Below are 16,116 nucleotides of genomic sequence, written 5' to 3' on the forward strand. Positions count from 1 at the left end.
CGCTCCCCTGGGGGATGCCACTGCTCACACTGGCTTCCTGAGACTGCGTACCATTGACTATCACATGCTGTTTCCTGTTGGTTAGAAAGTCCTTGATCCATCCCAGCACTTTCCCCGTGATACCGTGGGCTGCGACCTTAGACAAAAGTCTACGATGGGGCACTGTATCGAATGCCTTCTGAAAGTCGGTGTACACCACATCCACACTGCCTCCATCGTCTACAATGCTTGTCCAGATATCCATGACCTCTAACAGTTGGGTAGTACATGATCGTCCAGGGACAAAGCCATGTTGTTCTTCAGCGATCAGGGAGTTTTTCAGCAGGTGTTTCATAACGTGGTCGCGTACGATCTTCTCCATAACCTTGCAGGTTATACAGGTTAGGCTGACAGGTCTGTAGTTACTGGGCACCATTCTGCTCCCCTTCTTGAATATAGGTGTGACATGGGCTTTCCTCCAGTCTTCCGGGATTGTTCCGCTGTCCAGTGTCCTCAAAAGTCAAAGATTTCTTTCCTATTTCGCAGAGGTAAATCTGTCTCTTTAAAGTTAACGGCACTGAAAACACCGTATTTCAAACATATCACATTACCGCATTAAACTTGCGATGGATTTGAAAACAAATATAATGCACATTTAAATATAAGTGTGCTGTTTTGTTGTTCAAGTTCAGGTTAGGGGCGATGCCAAGCATCGTAGCCCTGCGGCTTTGTACGCCTCGTCAGTTTCCGTATTTTTTTCGGTCAGGTACTCACAAGCCCAGGCTCACCTTTGACCACCAAGGTCAAACATTATTTCCTTTATGATACCGTGGTCATCAATAAGATTTTTAGAGGCATTTATGTTAGGTGCACGTTTGATATCTGGGGTTAGTCTGTTCAAGTTGTTAGTTGCTCGGTAACAAAAAAAACGTATTTTCTAAAGTTGCTATAGATGTTGCTTCTGAATTTTGTCAGTATTGTTTCGGGTGACAATGTTAGTTTGTGGGTTAGTAAAGAAACATGCTTTGTCAATGTCATCAACATTATCATATATTTTGTACGCTTGGTTTTTATTTTATTTCATTTTATTTTATGTTTTAGTAGCTGTAGGATAGGGACAAATAAAGCTTTGAAGCTTTAAACATCCCATCTTTGTATTATAGTATATTCTGGTAGAGATTTTGGTCAAAGTTCGACGCTTCATTTACAGTTTATTTATTCCTCTCTCTCTGTCTCTCTCTCTCTGTCTGTCTCTCTCTCTCTCGTGTGTGTGTGTGTGTGTGTGTGTGTGTGTGTGTGTGTGCATGTGTGTGTGTGTTGCAAGTGGCTGCAAGGGGCCGGTGAGGCACAGGTTGCCATGAGGGGGAAGGAAGGTGTCGGAGTGGTGGCGCTGTGTGTGGTCTTGATGCACGTGCTGAGCATGGTTGCCGGGGGTTACAAACGGCATGGCCACGCGCAGAGTGTGCTCAGTTTCACCTCGGGTGACGGGCAGCTGTCACACGTGCAGGTCGTCATTGGAGACGACAACCGTAAGCCCCGTCAGTTTGTGTGTGTGTGTGTGTGTGTGTGTGTGTGTCACTCGCCGTGTTAATTCATTAACACACAACGTTAAGTCTGTGTAACAACCCTGTGTTTCGGTGTGTGTGTGTGTGTGTGTGTGTGTGTGTGTGTGTGTGTGTGTTATTAAACTTTTGGAAATTCATTTTCTTTGGAAATAATTTGTATGTCGACACTGAATCTAGAGAGGACAAAACAACAACAAAAAACCCAAACAACAACAACAAAAACAAACAAAACAACCCCGAACAAACAAACAAAAACAAAACAAACCAAACAAAAAACCCCCAAAAAACCACACACACAAAAACAACAACAACCAAACAAAAAACAAAAAAAAAACAAAAACAAAACAGGGTTCTTTCTACACATGTATGTATGTTTTAAAGTGTTTAGTGTAATTTCCAGACACACCTTAAGTCCAACACAGGCGTATACACAACAGTACTTCTAATATTAAGACACTCTCTCTGCACAGTCAACCGTTACTTACCAGACTCAGTGCTGGGGTCGTTCCCAACAACTACGTAAACCTCCCTTCTTGCTCGCTTGCGCGGGCAAGGTCTTCCCAGATGGTGGCGTGGATAGGGCGCACACAGACGTTCCCGTGCTGTTACCGTATATCGTTACCTGTCAGATGCGCACTTTTTGGTCTTCGGATTCGTTCCTAAGTCGTCTGCTTCTTGTCCTCGTTTACGTACCCAGCGCCCTCTACCAGATTGGTCGGGTTATGACCCTTGATATCGCTTCCAGGTTACAGGTCACTACAGGACCATCCGTCTTGTTTTACTACACTATGTATGTGTTTGTTACTATGTGTGCGTGCATGTGTGCGTGTTTTTGTATGCATGCTCGTGTGCGTGCGTTCCTAGAGTCAATGTGGCACGCAGCTATCAAGTGACGGTTGCTGTTCGACATGGGTCTGTGTGCAAAGTATCCACTGACTGGGTGTGATTCTGGCATCATCTCATCAGACACGAGGATCATCATTAAGCTTTTGCTGCGTTTGTGCTGTGAATGATAAGTGGGTGGTGAATCGTTTTTATCTCATTATTATTACTTTTATATTTCAAAATGTTACATATATTTTTAGTTTTTACTGTAAAGTGCGGTGAGCCTGCTCTGGAAGGCGGGGAACCGCGGAACATAAACCCCCACATTGTATTCTCCTTCTTCTTCTTCTTATTATTATCATAATTATTATCATTATTATGATTATTATCATCACCATTATCATTATCGTAATAATAATGATGATGATGATGATGATTATTATGATTATCATCATCATCATCATCATCATCAGCATCATCCTCATCATCATGATGTGTTGCTGCAGGCCTGAAGCAGCATTCTGCACCAGTCAAGGCAGGCAGCCAGCACCACAGAGTACGGCGGGCCGATGAGAAAAAACCGAAAAAGCAGGGCTTCAACTCCACCGAGCAGAAACAGCTGGTGGTGAGGCATAACCAGATCAGGAGCGTCTTGGATGCTTCCAACATGCTGGCCATGGTGAGAGCTTCCACACAGTGTTGCTGCACTTTGATTTTTCATTTTATTTCATTTCATTTCATTGCATATGCAATACTTACATAACGCCTATCTTCGGTCGGAGACAAAGCTCTAAGCGCTTTAAAAACTCGGGGTCATTTGCACAAACGGCTGCCTACCTGGGTAGAGCTGTCTGACGGTTGCCATTGGGTGCTTATCATTCGTTTCCTGTGTCATTCAATCAGATTTCAGGCACGCACACATACGCACTTAGACAGAAATGTAGCATTTTACTTGTATAACCGTTTTGTTTATTTAACCCCGCCATGTAGGCAGCCATACTTTGTTTTCGGGGGGGTGTATGCTGGGTATATTCTTGTTTCCGTAACCCACCGAACGCTGACATGGATGTATTATGGGTGTGTGTTAATGTATACACAGCGAGGTATATTTGTGTGTTTGTTAGTGTGAACACCGTGGTATGCATGTCATGTGTGTTGTTAATGCACACAGACTGTGGTATACTGATGTGTTTGTTAATGCACACAGACTGTGGTATACTGATGTGTTTGTTAATGCACACAGACTGTGGTTTACTGATGTGTTTGTTAATGCACACAGACTGTGGTTTACTGATGTGTTTGTTAATGCACACAGACTGTGGTTTACTGATGTGTTTGTTAATGCACACAGACTGTGGTATACTGATGTGTTTGTTAATGCACACAGACTGTGGTTTACTGATGTGTTTGTTAATGCACACAGACTGTGGTATACTGATGTGTTTGTTAATGCACACAGACTGTGGTTTACTGATGTGTTTGTTAATGCACACAGACTGTGGTTTACTGATGTGTTTGTTAATGCACACAGACTGTGGTATACTGATGTGTTTGTTAATGCACACAGACTGTGGTTTACTGATGTGTTTGTTAATGCACACACATCGCGGTATCATGATTGTTTTGTTTGTTTTTTGGTTTGGTTTTTTTGTTTTGTTTTTAATTGTACACACACTGAGATGTGCTGATGTGTTCGTTATTGCACACACACACACATACACACACACATACACACATACACACACACACGCACGCACGCACACACGCACGCACGCGCGCGCGCGCGCACACACACACACACACTGTGATTTGCTGATGTGTTTGTAATTGCACACACACTGGTGTGCTGGTGCTTGTTAATGCACACACACACCGTGGTAAACTGATGTGTTTGTTTATGTACACACATTGGTTAACTCGTGTGCTTGTTGCTGTACACACACTGTGGTATACTGGTGTGTTTGTAATTGTACGCACAATGAGGTATGCTGATGTGTGTGTGTGTGTGTGTGTGTGTGTGTGTGTGTGTGTGTGTGTGTGTTATTGTCCGCACACCATGGCATGCTGATTTGTTACTTATTGTGTGTGTGTGTGTGTGTGTGTGTGTGTGTGTGCGCGCGCGCGCGTTCGTGCGTGTGTGTGTGTAATGGAGTAGAAAAATAATGGTTAGCACCTAATCATTTGAAAGACGTGCGTAAAACAAACATTTCACTCTCCTTCTTCTTCTTGTGGCGAAGAGCAAATTCTTTTTTTTTTTTTTCTTATCATAATCACCACAGTCGTTGTTGTCGTCATTACTACTTCTATGATGTTTGTTGTCTCGTTCGTCATTCATCAGCTGGATTCCACCGTCTCCTCGACGAAGGCGGCAGTACATCGCAGGTCCTCCAGTCCTCCGTAGAGCTTCCGGGCCACTGGGATTGGGTCGGGCCAGGTTTTCTCTCGGAGCGCCTGGTGGAGCGGGCAGGACTGCAGCAGATGTTCTGTTGTCTGGCTGCCTGTTCTGCAGGGGCACTGCTCTGTGTCGCCGATACGGAGTTTCGTGTATAGGTGGTGTTTCAGGCGGTTGTGGCCTGTCCTGGGCCTGAAAATGGCTACCTGCTCTCGACGAGTCAGCAGGCAGTACGGGTCTGCTCTGTTGTGGCGCGGATGCTGCTGCTTCCACTTGTTCTGCAGCTTGGTCGTACTACTACCATGATAAAAAGAAGTCTGTCAGTATTATTGCAATGATGCTGCTGCTGATTATAACAAAGAGCAGTTTATTATCCTCCTCCTCCTCATTATTATTATTATTATTATCATTTTCATTATTTTGTTATTGTTATGAGTGTAAATATTATCAATATCATTAACATTATCATTAATGTTATTATTATCATTATTACTAGCATTATTGTTGTTGTTCTAACTATTATTGTTATTTGTTATTATTAACATCATTATTATTGGTTTTGTTGTTATTATCATTATCATCGTTATAATTTGTTGTTGTTAGTATTCATTATTATTATTATTATTATTATTATTTTCATACACCATCAAAATGACGAGCGGTGGTGAATGGTGGTGGGCAGAACTGGAACACGGAACTTCAGAAATTCTCCCAGGCCAGGACCGACCTGTGCGTTGACTCTCGCACTCCGGCGAAAGAAAGGCACAGTGAGAACTTCCCCTCTCTGGGCGAAAACATGGTCTCCAGCACATGTGGGTCTCTCTCTGTCACTCTCTGTCTGTCTGTCTGTCTCTCAACAAACATGTATAGATTGTCAATATATACATGCCTCTCTCCTCCCGTCAGTCTCTGTATGTCTGTCTCCACTGTCACAATCCGATTGTCTAGAGCTGCAAAATCACTTCAGTTGAAAGTAAATATATGTCAAAAAGTAATATATTTGTATTTAGAAAAAGTGGATATTTGGGAATTAGGGCAGAAAATGGACTTATAATGGAATAACGATGCCTGTAGTAAATGTGTATAAATATTTAGGAATATATTTTTCAACAAAACTGAGTTTCACAGTTGCATGTAAAGATCTTGCAAGTAGGGCTAAACTAGCATTACTTTGTATTATGGAAAAACTGTCAAGTTTAGAAAATAAGCCTTTTGACTGATTGACTGTACATGGCAAGAATGGTCTTATCATGTTCAAGATAGCGATAAATTTAAGTTTAACAGACAGTTCATTTCTATGCATTCTATTCCTACTTGTCTGTCAATGAAAATGGTTAAGCATTTGAAATATATTACAACCAGGTTCGGATTAGGAATTTCCGATATCTTTCTACATCATTATCGTTATCGAAAGTCCAGTGTCTCTGATCTTAGTTGTCCTTTATGCAGACGTGCTGAAGAAACCGAACTTCACTTTGTGTTGTGTTGCCCTGCATTGAATGACCTTAGACATAAGTTGATTCCACACACACAGAAAATATTATAGACACCCTACTTTATTTCGACTTGCCGTGCTTATGTCATCAACTAACGAAACTATTATAAAACAGTTTGCTATTTACTTATATAAGGCTTTTAAGTTTCGCAGTGTATTATGTAGTTGATGATCATTAGTTGTGCATATTCCAATTTGGAGATTATCATTTGCAGTTTATCATTTACTTTTGTAATTTGTACGATTTTGATTTTGAATGTTGGTTCACTGTACCCCCTTCATGAGGGGCCATGGCCTTTGTTATGAGAGGCCATGGCCTTTGCTGAATAAACTTTCCATATCTGTATCTCCACTGTCACTCTCACTGTATCTGTCTGTTCAGTCAGCCTCCCCTGCCTTCTTTACTCTTCCCCTTGTCCATTCTTCCTTCCGCTCTCCATCACGCCCCGTCCCTATTGTCCTTGTTGTTATTTATTTATAGCGTTATTGTATTGTACATAAGCATCTGTGCTTATATTTGTACATGCTTATGTAATTTTGTTGTGTTGTACATAAGCATCTGTGCTTATATTTGTACATGCTTATGTAATTTTGTTGTTGCTGTCGCGAATTTGACCCTCGCTTTCTCTCATTTATTATTCTTGTCCAGAGGGCCGGATGTGAACAAGTACTTTGTGCTTACTCCTTTACCGTCGTAAAATAAATTTCGTTCGTTCGTTCGTTCGTTCGTTCGTGTGTGTGTGTGTGTGTGTGTGTGTGTGTGTGTGTGTGTGTGTGTGTGTGTGTGTGTGTGTGTGTGCATGCGCACGCACGTTATTGTGCAGGGTGGTGGTGGTGAGGTGATTTGGGTAGGGATGGAGTGTACATGAATATGGAAATAAAGCTACTCTTCTGTTAGTGTATACATCTACGAGTGTTTGTTATGTGCTGTGTATGCATGTGAATGTACTATTTCTGGACAACGTGAAAATTTGTGTTCTAAGTCGGAATTAAGACTCGTCCGTCGAGTCCTCCATGCTTTCTTGTTATGACATGATTTTGTGTGTGTGTGTGTCTCTGTCTCGTGTGTGTGTGTGTGTGTGTGTGTGTGTGTGTGTGTGTGTGCCAGATTACAGCAGTGTGAAGGATGTCGTCGACAACTGGCTGGCGGAGAGAGAGGATTACAACTATTCCGACAACACGTGTGGAAGTTATTGTGAACAGTATAAACAAGTAAACCACTTGTCTCCAGCCCCCCTTCCCTCTGTCCAGCTATCTCTCATTTCTTCTTCCCCACCTTCCGTCTTGTCTCGACTTAGCCTGCCTGTTCCTTTGCCCCTCTATCTTATGGTTAAGATGCTCAGCCGCCAATACAGAGACTCCGTGAGGGTGTGGGTTTGAATCCCGCTGTCGCCCTATGTCCCAAGTTTGACTGGAAAATCACACTGAGCGTCTGGTCATTCGGAGGAGACGACAAATTCGAGGCCCCGTGGGCAGCGCGCACTTGGCGCACTGAAAAAGAACCCATGGCAACGAGAGTGTTGTCCTCTGGCAAAATTCTGCTGAAGAAATCCACTCTGATAGGTACACAAATATATAAGCATGCACCCAAGGCCTGACTAAGCGCGTTGGGTTATGCTGCTGGTCAGGCATCTGCCTGGCAGATGTGGTGTAGCGTATATGGGTTTGTCCGAACGCAATGACGCCTCCTTGAGAAAGTGAAAACTGAAAAAAAAACCCACCCCAAAACAAACAAACCACCCTCTGTTTTCGGGCTGATCGTTATGCCTGTTACCACCACCACCACACCATGACCAGCAAAACAATGACAGCAACACAGCAAGGACGAGAACAATTACGCCCCGCCCATCATTGTATTGTATTATCCTCTTTGTCACAACACATTTCTTTGTGTGGACTTCGGGCTGCTCTCCCCAGGGAGAACGTGTCGCTACACTGAGATCGCTAACCTTCTTTCTTATATATATATATATATATATATATTTTTTTTTTTTTTTTTTTTACAGCCTGCAATTATTTTTGTTTTCATATCGTCGAAGTGGATTTTTTCTTCCAAATTTTGCCAGGGACAACCCTTTTGTTGCCGTGGATTCTTTTACGTGCGTTAAGTGCATGGTGCACACGGGACCCCGGTTTATCGTCTCATCCGAATGGCTAGCGTCCAGACCACCACTTAAGGTCTAGTGGATGGGGAGAAAATACTGGCGACTGTGGGATTGGAACCAGTGCGCTCAGATTCTCTCGCTTCCACTAGGCAAACACTCCACTTTTAAGTTAGGACACATCCTTCAGTATCGGGAGACTATGGAGCTGTGCTCTGGGTGATGGTTTTGGTGCAGTGTCACTTGTGACTTGACAGGCCCTATCGAGAATGATGATGATGTGGGTACTTATATAGCCCCTGTCCTCGGTCGGAGATCAAGCTCTAAGCGCTTTACAAACACGGGGTCATTTGCACAACAGGCTGCCTACCTGGGTAGAGCCGACTGACGGTTGGCATTTGGGCGCTCATCATTCGTTTCCTGCGTCATTCAATCAGGTTTCAGTCACGCACATATATACTCATACAGACATGCAACATTTTACGTGTGTGACCGTCTTGTTTATTTACCCTGCCATGTAGGCAGCCATACTCCGTTTTCGGGGATGTGCATGGTGGGTATGTTCTTGTTTCCGTAACCCACCGAACGTCGACATGGATGACAGGATGTATAACGCGCGTATTTGATCTTCTGCGTGTGTATACACACGAAAGGGGTTCAGATACTAACAGTTCTGAACGTGTGTTGACCTGGGAGGTCGGAACAATCTCCACCCTTTACCCACCAGGCGCCGTTACCGAGATTCGAGCCCCGGGGCCCTCAGATTGAAACTCCATCGCTTTAACCACTCGGCTATTGCGCCCAAACGGCGGTCTCCCCCGCATTTTGCGCAGATCAGTGAACCACGAGTTAACACCCCGCCAAGTCTTATTGGTACTAGTTCTTGTGACAACGGACTTTATATGGTGACTGGTACACGTTCATGTACATTCCATGCTTTGACACTGCACAACACAGTGTGACACACCAGAGAGAGGAAGAACTATTTGTCAAGAGGGAAGAAAGCTGGTCTTCAATAAATGTGCTGGAGATAGGATGGATAGGCACAGAGATGGAGGGACGGGGACGGAAGAGTGTGACAGAGACGGAGAGAACACTGAACACTAAAACATTTTCATGTCATTAGCTGAATAGCCTTTGTGACATAGGAGAGAGAGAGAGAGAGAGAGAGAGAGAGAATGTAGTGTGGGTGCAAGTCTTGGATGAACTGAGACCTCTTGTGCAGCATACACGTAGCATATGCTCACTCAGAGTGTGTGTGTGTCTGTGTCTGTGTCTGTGCGTGCGCGCTTGCGTGCGTGCGTGTACACTCCTACCAACCTGCCTGCCTGCGCGTGCATGTATGTGCAGATGGTCTGGCACAATACGAGCGCACTGGGTTGTGGGATAACGTTCTGTCAAAATATCACCAACTTGGGGGAAGCCTTCGTCACCATTTGCAGCTACGGTCCAGAGTGAGTACGCGTGCCGGCGTGACTGGACAACAAATGTTGCATAAAAAATTGTGTGTGAGAGAGAGAGTGTGAGAGGAAGAGCGGATCTAGGAAGTATTGGGGACATGAGAGAGAGAGAGAGAGGAATAGGGGAGAGGGTTGATTTTGCGTGTACATGTTGTGTGCGTACATCCTCCCCCCCACCCCTCCTCACCTTTTCTTTCTTTCTCTCTCTGGTTTCATCTTGGTTCACGTGTGTGTGTGTGTGTGTGGTGTGTGTGTGTGTGTGCGTGCGTGTGCCTTTCTACTTCCGACGTTTTCAGTTTTGTTGTTGCCAAACAGGAATCAGACGTGAGCTTTGATGCCTTTGCCAGTTGTAATTCATTCACTGGTATATGTGCATGGATTAGTTATTGTTTCTCACGAGCGCTCATGAGCGCACTCGTGTATACAGAGAAGTGTTTGTTTGAAAGCAGAAAGTGTGCAGATACAAGATACAAGAATACTTTGAAAAGTAAATCTAAAAGTGAAGTTGTTGATACGTATGCTGATAAAATGGAGACATTTCAAAAGAGAAAAATGCATTTCATCTACAATACAACATACAGATTGTCGTTCTAACATTTCCTGCGATAACGTTTTTGTTTTTGAAGACAGTTATATTATCATGGCATTTCTTCTTCTCTCTTCTTTGAAGCGCAATAAAAAAAACAACAAAAAAAACAACAACAGCAAAAACAACAAACCCCCCAGCATTGCCACAGAGTGAGTAATGAGCTTGTTTTCATTTTGTGAAAGTAACTCTAAGTCTTTGTATTCATTTTTGTTTGTGAAAAAAATCACAAGGTGTTTTTCCCTGATTAACGGATACATTGGACATGCCAACAGGAAATGGTGTTCGTCTTCAACAGCCTTAAAGAAAGGGCAGAAGTTTGATTTTTCTGTGTATCTTTTGTGCAAGTTTATCTCACCCATATCTAGCCTTGTGTGTGTTTGTGTGTGTGTGTGTGTGTCAGGGGCAACACACCTGGAGTGCAGCCATACAAGACAGGAAAGGCGTGCTCGGAATGTGGACCCCAAGACTGGGTCTGTACGCACAACCTCTGTGGTAAATATGTTATCACTTTTCACGGTACACTCCAACACACACACACACACACACACACACACTGGAGAGGATGGTTAGAGGGACCGATTGACCGACGGACCAGCACACACACACACACACACAGACACACACACACACACACACACGCACGCACACACAGAATAAAAATTTCAAATTGACACTTGTCAATCATGTTGAAATTAAACTGAAAAAGGAAAACGCAAACCACCACCACCACCAACAACAAAAATCAGCAGTGATTTATCGGTAGCTTTTATAAAAAGCATTCTGAAATCGTGGCCCAAAGCTTTAGTGGTCGTCAGCAAAGCAGCTCCACTCTCAGCACCTGATCTAACAGTGAACAGGGAGTTTCAGTTTCAGTTTCACTTTCTCAAGGAGGCGTCACTGCGTTCGGACAAATCCATACACGCTACACCACATCTGTAGAGCAGATGCCTGACCAGCAGCATAACCCAACGCGCTTAGTCAGGCCTTGAGTGCATGCTTACATATTTGTGTACCTATGAAAGTGGATTTCATTTTATGTAATTTCGCCAGAGGACAACACTCTCGTTGCCATGGGTTCTTTTTCAGTGCGCCAAGTGCGTGCTGCACACGGGACCTCGGTTTATCGTCTCATCCGAAAGACTAAACGCTCAGTTTGATTTTCCAGTCAAACTTAGGAGAAAGGGCGAGAGCGGGATTCGAACCCACACCCTCACGGACTCTCTGTATTGGCAGCTGAGCGTCTTAACCATTCTGCCACCTTCCCCCTATTCAATGCTTGTAACTATTCAATGCTTGTAACTTCTCTGCACTGCATGACCATGGAGCGTCTCGTTTCTTTCACTCGACAGCTACACTCAGTGTCACCAACAGAGGATGATGATGCTTGAAAGACTCACCCCATCCACCAGAAAAGGGATCGACAGGACTGCAACAAAAACCACCACCAACAGCAAAAATAACAAAAACAAAAATCTCACAAGCATCGACGCTCCACTGACTCCAACCACACGGCTCAGCAGCCAACATTCAGGTCAAGAAGCCCGTTTTCGGACAAGACTTCGGTCATTACACTGAACATCATCTGATACCCGCCTTTCCGAGCCAAACATTTATCTATCTGGCCAGCGTGACATGAGTTGTATGTGAAGGCAGTTACCGGTGTTGGGGTCTTTCTGTTACCCGCGACAGCAGTGGAACAGAGGAGAGACATTACAAAACAGCCATGCTGATGGGAACAAAGTTTATAGAAGGTTGTCATCTGCACGTTTTCATTGTAAGGCATTGCTGACAAATCAATGTGCATCTAGTAATGGAATCATACGATGAAAATGATTTAATCGATCCCGCCCCTCTCCAAGTGGAACGAACAGTGCAGAGAAGCCAAAAATGCTCAAACCCAAGTACTTGTGTATATTACAATGGCCCAGGTGATGCGGAAAAACACAAAGAAATGAAGAAGGCAAAGATATCACAACTGGGTTTATTAGCACAGTTCTAGTCAGCGTCTTGAAATAAAGATGTTTCTGGTCAAAAATATCTCCGAAAGTCTGGAAAAGAAGCTGCAAACGCAATATATAATGATCCACAAAAAATAATGACCATCAAAGATTGTTCTAATAAGATAAAAATTCATTGTCTGTAAATTCATAGAACTTGTTTTTTTGTTGTTTTTTTTTGGTACGAGTGCGTGTAACATCAAACATAAAAAGCGCAACCACTTTTAGAACATGACCATTCAGTAACATGTGCATCAAAAGAACGCATACAAAGGCCCACACATGCAGCTATGCTGTCTATGTGTGCTTATGAATACGCACGCGTGTGTGTGTGTGTGTGTGCGTGTGTGTGTGTTGCAGTTAAGAAACAATCCTTGGGTTCACGTGTTGGAAGTTCTCTGCTTTCCATTGGCTGTGGCCTGCTGTCTTTCCTGCTGTACTGCCCGTGGCCACGCCCCCCCTTCTGATTTCTCTGTCTGGAACTCCTGCCACGCCGGTGCCAGAAATCTGTGTCACAGTGGTGTAGATAAAACGTTGAGCGTTTTGCTTTTACGCTGTTGCAATTCATGGAAACTGTTGGAAAACTATTCTTGATTGTGCTCTTTGGAAGCACCAAAACAATGAGGAGAGACTCTACGTTCAAGTTCTGTGTACAGTTCTGGAATCACTTATCGATTGAAAGTGCTGTGTCACAGCCAAAAGAAACGTTTAATTGAATAAAAAGAAACCAGCAACGAAAAACAAAACAAAACAAAAACAAAACAAAACAAACAAACAAGCAAATACCAACAACAAGAAAAAACCAACCCCTCTAAAAAAACAAAATAAAACAAAAACAAAACCAACAAGCAAGCAAACAAAACAACAATAACAAAAAAACCGCATCGAAATTTTATTGTGGTATAGCTTATTTCAGAAATACCATAATAGTTCCGTTGAATATGAAACGTAGTTTGTATATACGATTTGCTGATTTACCGTGTGACGGAAAATGTAACCATGATGGAAGCACTATAATGCATTCAGCTGGAAGGGGGAATTCATTATCTGTGTGTGGAAATGCTCATTCATTATCATGTTGGAAAGGTTTTCAATAACAGCCGTGAAAACTGCACAAAATATACCTGTACTGAAAGGAAAACTGCTGATTTTATAGGAAAACAGGTGGATTCCATCTCCAAATTGCTGTTTAAAAAAACACACACACACAACCCCCCCCCCCCCCCCCCCCCCCACAAAAAACAGAAAGAAAGAAAAAAAGGGATTGCCAACAGATTATATGCAAAGAGAATGCTGTGGATTTCAAATATAGCTGGACCGACGCGCAGCTCGTAACATGGTTCATGAGGTGGGGGGAGAGGGAAAGGGGGTGGTGGTGGGGGGATAAGTAAATATACCTAATTGTGGAATCTGGGAACCAAGCAGCATAAAACTATACATTTTGCACTTCAGGCCGCTGTTTGCAAAGTCTTGATTTTCGTCAATAAAGTTTGAAAAGAACAGTTTTCTTGAAGTATGTATCTATTCGTGTATTGCTCAGAATCGAAATCCAGCTTTCAAACACGCAATCAAACACACACACACACACACACACACACGCACGCACGCACAAACGCACGCACGCATACCCCCACCGCTCCCCCCCCCCCCCAACTCCCCATCCCCCATGATGATGATAAAAATGATTATTTTCATAAACATATACGAAATAATGATAATATCAGTATTATAAATAGATAAATAAATGAATATTTATGAACACACACACTCACATTTCCCCCTCCCACACACACACACGCGCACGCACGCACGCAGACACACGCTAACGCGTGCGCGCGCGCGCACACACACACACACACACAGAGCAGATATGCAAAAACATTTGTGCAGTCTTACATATATAAAAGCACAAACAAGTGTACTCAGGCCCAACACTACACAAAAAGCAAACACACACACACACACACACAGACACGCACACACACACTACTGCGGTAGATACGCTTCACAAAAATCATCAATCATCCTTTTATATCCAGAACAAATCGGCAGTCCACCACGGTGGATTCACCATGCGGATGAGGCGTCACGCGTTCGGACAATTCCATATACGCTACACTACACTACATCTGCTGGCAGATGCCTGACCAGCAGTATAACCCAACGCGCTTAGTCAGGCCGTGAGTGTATGCATATAATTATATTTGTGTACTTATCAGAGTGGATTTCTTCTACAGAATTTTGCCAGAGGACAACGCTCTCGTTGCCATGGGTTCTTTTTCAGTGCGCCAAGTGCGTGCTTCACACAGGACCTCGGTTTATCGTCTCACCCGATTGACTCGGCGCTCAGTTTGATTTTCCAGTCAAACTTGGGAGAAAGGGCGAGAGCGGGATTCGAACTCTGACTCTCACGGACTCTCTGTATTGCTCTGATGATGTAACAGTTTTGAAAAAAAAAAGAAAAGAAAAAAGGTTGGGTTGTATGAGCTGTTTTAGAAGCAGCAAGTTTGTTTCGTGGTAAGAACTTACCTACATTTCTGTAGATTATAAGCATTTGAAAATTACGAGAATTCATAACAGTGAGCAAACTTTGTGCTGCCAAGACCGCCGCTTTCGGATCCCAGCATTGGTTACAAGTTACAACATTATTGCAGATTTCAGTTCTTTTCACCCCTGTTGGGGGTATGTGAGATTACCAATAAAGGTTACAAGTTACCACATTATTGCAGATTTCAGTTCTAAGTTACAACATTATTGCAGATTTCAGTTCTTTTCACCCCTGTTGGGGGTATGTGAGATTACCAATAAAGGTTACAAATTACAACATTATTGCAGATTTCAGTTCTTTTCACCCCTGTTGGGGGTATGTGAGATTACCAATAAAGGTTACAAGTTACAACATTATTGCAGATTTCAGTTCTTTTCACCCCTGTTGGGGGTATGTGAGATTACCAATAAAGGTTACAAGTTACCACATTACCAATAAAGGTTACAAATTACAACATTATTGCAGATTTCAGTTCTTTTCACTCCTGTTGGGGGTATGTGAGATTACCAATAAAGGTTACAAGTTACCACATTTCCAATAAAGGTTACAGGTTACCACATTATTGCAGATTTCAGTTCTTTTCACCCCTGTTGGGGGTATGTGAGATTACCAATAAAGGAACAAAAGCACATAATACAGACTAAAAATGCTTTGTGATTGGGCCTGTGTATATTTGTTTGTGCTTTCATATTTGTGAGACTGCATATTTGTTGCTTATCTGGTGTGTGTGTGTGTGTGTGTGTGTGTGTGTGTGTGTGTGACTTAGATGGGGAAAGTGTGTATGTGTGTGCGGGGCTCGTCTACTTTTTGTGCTTTGTGACTGGGCCTGTGTGTGTGTGTGTGTGTGTGTGTTTAAACGTGTTTTATTTTCCATTTTTATGACATAGACAATTGACACAAATACGTGTAAAAGAAACGGGAAAAATGACGAAACGGATGAAAACACAATGACAGTAAAATATAATGACACATGTAATGTATTACAGGCAATACAAATGTGAGTTGGTGTATATATAGATATATCATGTTTATACGTCATCAAATATGAGATAGGATATCCATGCCACTCAAAATGTCTCATTTGTATATATCTTAACGGGTGCATTAATACTAGTACTAGGAAAAACAAATAAACAACAACAAAAAAAAACCCATCGTGTCACA

At 42.9% G+C, this 16,116-nt stretch overlaps 1 protein-coding gene across 1 annotated transcript; it reads left to right on the top strand.

The window, feature by feature from the left end:
• Window positions 1-1,336: 1,336 nt before the first annotated feature.
• LOC143285649 (GLIPR1-like protein 1) lies at window positions 1,337-11,906 on the top strand. The gene is made up of 7 exons (XM_076593045.1): window positions 1,337-1,508; window positions 2,876-3,048; window positions 5,444-5,573; window positions 7,365-7,468; window positions 9,709-9,812; window positions 10,808-10,899; window positions 11,757-11,906. Exons 1-7 carry the CDS (start codon window positions 1,337-1,339, stop codon window positions 11,783-11,785), a joined length of 804 nt encoding a protein of 267 aa, XP_076449160.1. The 3' UTR covers window positions 11,786-11,906.
• The last annotated feature ends 4,210 nt before the right edge of the window (window positions 11,907-16,116 follow it).

This window comes from Babylonia areolata, chromosome 9, assembly GCF_041734735.1.
Source record: "Babylonia areolata isolate BAREFJ2019XMU chromosome 9, ASM4173473v1, whole genome shotgun sequence".
Classification (NCBI taxonomy): Eukaryota; Metazoa; Mollusca; class Gastropoda; order Neogastropoda; family Buccinidae; genus Babylonia; species Babylonia areolata.